The sequence below is a fragment of the Oncorhynchus gorbuscha genome, linkage group LG01, assembly GCF_021184085.1.
Source record: "Oncorhynchus gorbuscha isolate QuinsamMale2020 ecotype Even-year linkage group LG01, OgorEven_v1.0, whole genome shotgun sequence".
NCBI classification, from domain to species: Eukaryota; Metazoa; Chordata; class Actinopteri; order Salmoniformes; family Salmonidae; genus Oncorhynchus; species Oncorhynchus gorbuscha.
The window spans coordinates 46,467,006-46,473,991 of NC_060173.1; the positions used below are offsets into that span (position 1 = coordinate 46,467,006).

Here is a 6,986-nt window from a genome sequence, read left to right on the forward strand (position 1 = left end):
TGGAATCATTTAATAACCAAAAAAGTGTTGAACAAATCAAAATATATTTTATATTTGTGAGTCTTCAAAGTAGCCTTGATGACCGCTTTGCACACACTTGGCATTCTCTCAACCAGCTTCATGAGGAATGCATTTCAATTAACAGGTGTGCCTTGTTAAAAGTTAACTTGTTGAATCTTCTTGTTGCGTTTGAGCCAATCATTTGTGTCATGACAAGGTATATTTATTAAATCAGGCAAGTCAGTTAAGAACAAATTCTTATTTACAAAGTTGGCCTAGGAACCGTGGGTTAACTGCCTTGTTCAGGGGCAGAACAGCAGATTTTTTACCTTGTCAGCTCAGGGATTTGATCTAGCAACTTTTCAGTTACAGGCCCAACGCTCCAACCACTAGGCTACCTGCCGCCCCAAAGGTAGGGTGGTATACAGAAGATAGCCCTATTTGGTAAAAGAACAGCTCAAATAAGCAAAGAGAAACGACAGTCTATCATTACTTTAAGACATACAGAAAATGTCAAGAACTTTGAAAGATTCTTCAAGAGCAGTCGGCAAAAGAAATAAAGCGCTATGATGAAACTGGCTCTCATGAGGACCGCCACAGGAAAGGAAGACTCAGAGTTACTTACCTCTGCTGCAGAAGATAAGTTCATTAGAGTTAACTGCACCTCAGATTGCAGCCCAAATAAATGCTTCACAGTGTTCAAGTAACAGACCCATCTCAGCATCAACTGTTCAGAGGAGACTTGTGTGAATCAGGCCCTCAACCCAATTGAGATGGTTTGGGATGAGTTGGACTGCAGAGTGAAGGAAACCAGCCAACAAGTGCTCAGCATATGTGGGAACTCCTTCAATACTGTTGGAAAAGCATTCCTCATCTAGCTGGTTGAGAGAATGAGAGTGTGCAAAGCTGTCATCAATGCATAGGGTGGCTACTTTGAAGAATCTCAAATATAAAATATAAAAGGACTTGATTTTAACGCTTTTTGGGTTACTACATTATTAAATATGTGTTATTTCATAGTGTTGATGTCTTCACTATTATTCTACAATGTGGAAAAAAGTACAAATAAATTAAAAACCCTTGAATGAGTTGGTGTGTCGAAACATTTGACTGGTACTGTAACTGTAGAGCATATGGGCTGAGCAAACATTTAACAAAAAAAACACCCAAAAACTATTTTTTAAAACATCAAGCAAATTATGTCTTTATACCTGAGGCTCTATGTCAAAATATATTTTGATGCCATCACTATTATTGTACAAGGTAACAAAATATAAGAAAATATAGAAAAACCCTGGAATGTGTTGGTGTGTCCAAACTTTTGACTGGTACTGTATATACAATATGTTTATTTATCTTCCCCCACTATTCATACTACAACTATTTGCAAATGTTATATTTTTGCATATTGTTTATTTCACTTGCTTTGGCAATGTAAACATATGTTTCCCATGCCATTAAAGACTGACTGACAGAGAGAGAGACAGAGAGAGAGAGAGAGAGACAGAGAGACAGAGAGAGAGACAGGGAAAAAAACCATTGCTGGCCCATGTCTAGACTTCTCATGTAAACACTGCTTAATGAGCCCAGTGGAGCTCTAGTCCCTCAGCCTAAACCCACAGCAAAGGCCTCTCGGAGACAGACCCAGACATCACAGCAGCACAGTCCACTTCCATGGGTCACATCCTTTATCTAACCCGCTTCAGTCAGTTTACCCTACTGTCATCATCGTGACACAAATTACCTTATAATGTAAATGCTTAAAATCTTTATCATTTGTAATTTGACTAACGGTCTGAATAGCCTGTAGCAATGCATTTGTTGGCCATATTATAAAATTCGATTTGCAGGTACGTATTTGACTGACTGAGTCTAGTAAGTTCATACACAAACATGTGAATAAGTGATTCATGTACATGAACGGTTTATATCCTGATTCTATGGGACCGTCTTCAGATCTTCGATCCACCCTGACACCATACCTAATGGAAGTGATACACCACCCTGACCCTTGACTCTCTCCCGTGTAGCATTGAAGCTGAGAAGAGGAGCAAGGGGCGCTGAAAGGTGTTGGAGGGAGGGTATGGCCCCAGTGAGACATGCCCAATAAAATTGAATTCAACGGAGGAGGGGTGATGTCAAATTCTTACATTAAAGTCAATGGGCCAGAATTCCTAAGCACACCACCGACAGGAGCCCCACAGACTGTGAAATCGGCACCATGTGTGTCCAGGGGACCCTGATCTGGGGGTATATACAGGGCATTCAGAAAGTATTCAGACTCCTTTACTTTTTCCACATGTTGTAACGTTACAGTCTTATTCTAAAATATATTAAATAGTTTGTTTCCCTCATCAATCTACACACAATACCCCATATTGACAAAGTAAAAACAGGCTTAAGATTTTTTTGCTAATTTATTACAAATAAAACACGGAAATATTACATTTAGATAAGTATTCAGACCGTATACTCAGAACTTCTTTGAAGAACCTTTGGCAGCGATCACAGCCTTGAGTCTTCTAGGGTATGATGCTACAAGCTTGGCACACCTGTATTTGGGGAGTTTCTACCAGTCTTCTCTGCAGATCCTCTCAAGCTCTGTCAAGTTGGACGGGGAACGTCGCTGCGCAGCTATTTTCAGGTCTCTCCAGAGATGTTCGATCGGGTTCAAGTCCGGGCTCTGGCTGGGACACTCAAGGACATTCAGAGAGTTGTCCCGAAGCCACTCCTGCATTGTCTTGCTGTGAGCTTAGGGTCATTGTCCTGTTTGAAGGTGAATCTTCACCCCATTCTGAGGTCCTGAGCACACTGGAGCATGTTTTCATCGAGGATCGCTCTGTACTTTGCTCCGTTCATCTTTCTATTGATCCGAAAAGATCAAGGGAAAGACTGAAAAACATCCCCACAACATGATGCTGCCACCACCATGCTTCACCGTAGGGATGGTGCCATGTTTCCTCCAGAAGTGATGCTTGGCATTCAGGCCAAAGAGTTCAATCTTGGATTCATCAGACCAGAGAATCTTGTTTCTCATGGTCTGAGAGTCTTTATGCACCTTTTGGCAAACTCCAAGTGGACTGTCATGTGCCGTGAGTGGCTTCAGTCTTGCCACCGTACCATAAAGGCCTGATTGGTGGAGTGCTGCAGAGATGGTTGTCTATCTGGAAATTTATCCCATCTCCACAGAGGAACTCTGGAGCTGTGTCAGAGTGACAATTGGGTTCTTGGTCACCTCCCTGACCAAGACCCTTCTCCCCCGATTGCTCAGTTTGGCTGGGCGGACAAAGCTAGAAAGAGTCTTGGTGGATTCAAACATCTTCCATTTAAGTATGATGGATGCCACTGTGTTCTTGGGGACCTTCAATTATACAACTTGATTGGAGTCCACCTCTGGTAAATTCAATTGATCCGCCATGATTTGGAGGCCATCATTCTTAAATGGAAGATGTTTGGATCCACCAAGACTGCTACCCTTCCCCAGATCTGTGCCTCGACACAATCCTGTCTCGGAGCTCTACGGAGAATTTCTTTGACCTCATGGCTTGGTTTTTGCTTGAACATGCACTGTAAACTGTGGTACCTTATATAGACAGGTGTGTGCCTTTTCAAATCATGTCAAATCAATGGAATTTACCATAGGTGGACTCCAATCAAGTTGTAAAATCATCTCAAGGATGAGTCTCATAGAAACAAGCCTGAATACTTATGTAAATGTTTATTTATTTAACTAGGCAAGTCAGTTAATTAAGAACAAATTCTTATTTTACAAATTCCGGCCTACCCAGGCCAAACCCTTCCCTAACCCAGACGACGCTGGGCTAATTTTGCGCCGCCCAATCACAGCCGGTTGTGACACAGCCCGGGACCGAACCAGGGTCTGTAGTGAAGCCTCTAGCACTGATATGCAGTACCTTAGACCGCTGCACCACTCAGGAACCCCAAGGTATTTCTGATTTTAATTTAGTATAAATTTTGAAACATTTCTAAAAACCTTTTTCACTTTGTCATTATGGGGTATGTAGATTGATGAGGGAAAAACATTATTTAATACATTTTTTAATAAGGAAGGGGTCTGAATACTTTCCGAATGCACTGTAGGTCATCCCATGCCTCTGTGACCCATGGATGGTCCCCCTCTTAAGGATCCACCCCTTTTTCCACCTTTTTTCCATTTGCCAGCCCAGGCGCAGTTTGGATTTTGTCCACTAGATGGCAGCAGTGTATGTGCAAAGTTTAAGACTGATCCAATGAACTATTGCATTTCTGTTCAAAATTGTGTATCAAGACTGCCCAAATGTGTCTAGTTGGTTAATTAATACATTTTCAAGTTCATAACTGTGCACTCTCCTCAAACAATAACATGGCATTATTTCACTGTAATAGCTACTGTAAATTGGACGGTGCAGTTAGATTAACAAGAATTTAAGCTTTCTGCCAAAATCCGATATGTCTATGTCCTGGAAAATGTTGTTGTTACTTACAACCTCATGCTAATCTCAACCTCATGCTAATCACATTAGCCTACGTTAGCTCAACCATTCCGTGGGGGACCCACCGATCCTGTAGAGGTTTAAGTCAGGACCGTGCTCCCTTTCCAGACCAGCCACCGCTCAGTGTTTCCAGACTCATTTGACACACCCTCATAGTGAAAAGTATGAAACACACCGTGAATCTCACTTCTGATAAGTACTTATTATAGTGGGAGGCCGTTCCTTCTCTTGCTAGAACAAAAGCGATACCTGCTGCGTAGTGACGAACCTACCTATTCTACTTGTAGAATCGCAATGCTCACAAGTGGCCAATGACTTTGAGCCAGTCAGAGAGCACGAAAACCCCAAGTGGGGGAGCCAACAACAAAAAAAAGGGAAAGGGGAGCATTTGTTCAAACATCCACGGATGAGACAGTCACACTTCATATGCAATGTAGGCTATGGGAGGTAACTAGTTAAGTGCACAAACACAATTCACACAACAATAAATACTACATCCAAACTAGTTAACCACTTTAACTAGTATTGACGTGATAATTAAATCACAATGGATTAGCTAGTTTGAAGAAGTTTCCATGAAATGGCTGCCTGTGTTAACTTCTGAGTTAGTGCAGTGTCCTTAACTAGCTAGCTAGATATGATAACATTACCTAGCTAGCTAAACATTCGGCTGTGGGCTAACACTGGCAGTATGGTATGGAATAACTTGTTTCTTTGTCATTTTGCTAGCTAGTTGTCTAGTTGTAGGCACCTGGCTAGTATCAACAAGGGCTTTCTACAAAATAGCAACATTAGCGCAGATAGCTTGGAATCTAGACCATAAGCAATACGCACTGATATGCGTTGTCAAGCGCTACTGCCACCTTCTGATTTGGAGTAGTTTAACAAGGCTGAGTGGCTGACGACATCCAAGTCTTTGCTGTGTGAGCACACAAGAGATTGACAATCCTACTGGTGTGTGAGTTTTAAGGAGAGACCTGCCCTGCATCTGGTTGGCTGGTTGAGCAGCAATCATTTTGGGCACATTTCCGTACTCTAAACTTTAAAACCTTGTTACGGTTTCAGCTTGGGAAATTGTTTCCAGTAGTCTGAGAAATTTCTACTGGTGAAATTAGTCCATATTTTACACAATGCAAAATACATTTAATCCCTGTCAAATCACTTTAGGACAAATTGGGAATGTTGAAATCTTCCCTAAAACTGGTAATCATGGGCAGATGTTTTACTGGCAACAAGACACACACACACACACACACACACACACACACACACACACACACACACACACACACACACACACACACACACACACACACACACACACACACACACACACACACACACACACACACACAAAATCAAAGCAAACCAAAATCCAAATGACACACACACACTGAACAGCATGTAACACAGTAGGCTTCAAGTTACTACTGTAATATAACTGCCATAAAGTGTTCATGAAATCACATGTAAACACTTTATGGGAACTGTTTAACTCCAGTGCTACCCGACCTCTGCCCATACAGTGATAGTGCAGTAGCCTGCTTAGGGTGATACGTTTGAAATATCTAACATGCCTGAGTGAATTGATATGGTATTCCAATCATATGCATCACGCATGGGCATGGATTGATTCTCATGGGAAGAATTCAATCTTGAAACAGTAGGTTAGTATCCTGAAGTAAAACGGTAACTGACCTTGTCCGTTGAGAAATCCGAACAGAGAGAAAAGTATAACTATCCCGGGACCCATTGGATAAAGAAGATACTTTTTTTGCAAAACCCCAAAAAAGTGTCAAACAGTCAGATCTGTAATATTCTGCACTAAGAGCGTCAACCAACAGTACAGTTTCTCACGGACACGCAGATTTCAAGCGAAAGGTAGAAAAGCGGTGAGCTCACGCTGGACAGGAGTAGTCTATACGAGTGTGTGTTTGTGCTTGTGATGGGGCTAGTGAACCGCAGCGTCATCGTGTCTGTCTCGGAACGCAACCTCGAAACGAGCGTCTATCTTGCTCCTAGGGGCGGGTGACGCTAAAAAAAAATCTAAACTCCAGAAACCCCAACTGTAGTGTATTGATTTCCACTTTACAGTAGTATACGTCCAAATGTCTTATAGGACACACTCATTTAATTCACGCCGTTTCATTGACTTTCCATTATGACAGATAAATAAGTAGCCTAAAATATACATTTATTATTTTGACTGAAAATCTGTAATGATGACATTATTTGACAATGTCCCCCAACTTCAATTACTTTCATCCAGACATCTCTGTCTGTGACAGAATGATCCCACTGTTTTATATGAATAACATCTGGACTCCACTATGGAGTGGTTCTGTGGTTATATAAAAACCTGTTGTGGCCATAGCCAGACTTCAATACATCAAATCCTTAGAATTTTGTCGGTTAAGGCAAATTTTTGAAAATGTAATGCATATTCCATATTTTGGAACATTTACGACCATCCTCCTCGGTAGACAGACTTGT

General features: G+C 41.5%; 1 protein-coding gene across 2 annotated transcripts in view; it reads right to left on the reverse strand.

Annotated features, from left to right (window-relative positions):
- LOC124038519 (fibulin-1-like) overlaps window positions 1-6,466 on the reverse strand; it is a 50,946-nt gene extending 44,480 nt beyond the window's left edge. Inside the window, exon 1 of one of the 2 annotated variants that reach the window (XM_046354522.1) lies at window positions 6,192-6,466. In XM_046354522.1, coding sequence (XP_046210478.1) covers window positions 6,192-6,246 — 55 coding nt within the window. In that variant the 5' untranslated portion in view covers window positions 6,247-6,466. The remainder of the gene's footprint in view (window positions 1-6,191) is intronic. The other variant, XM_046354512.1, reaches the window with a different exon arrangement.
- Window positions 6,467-6,986: the final 520 nt, after the last annotated feature.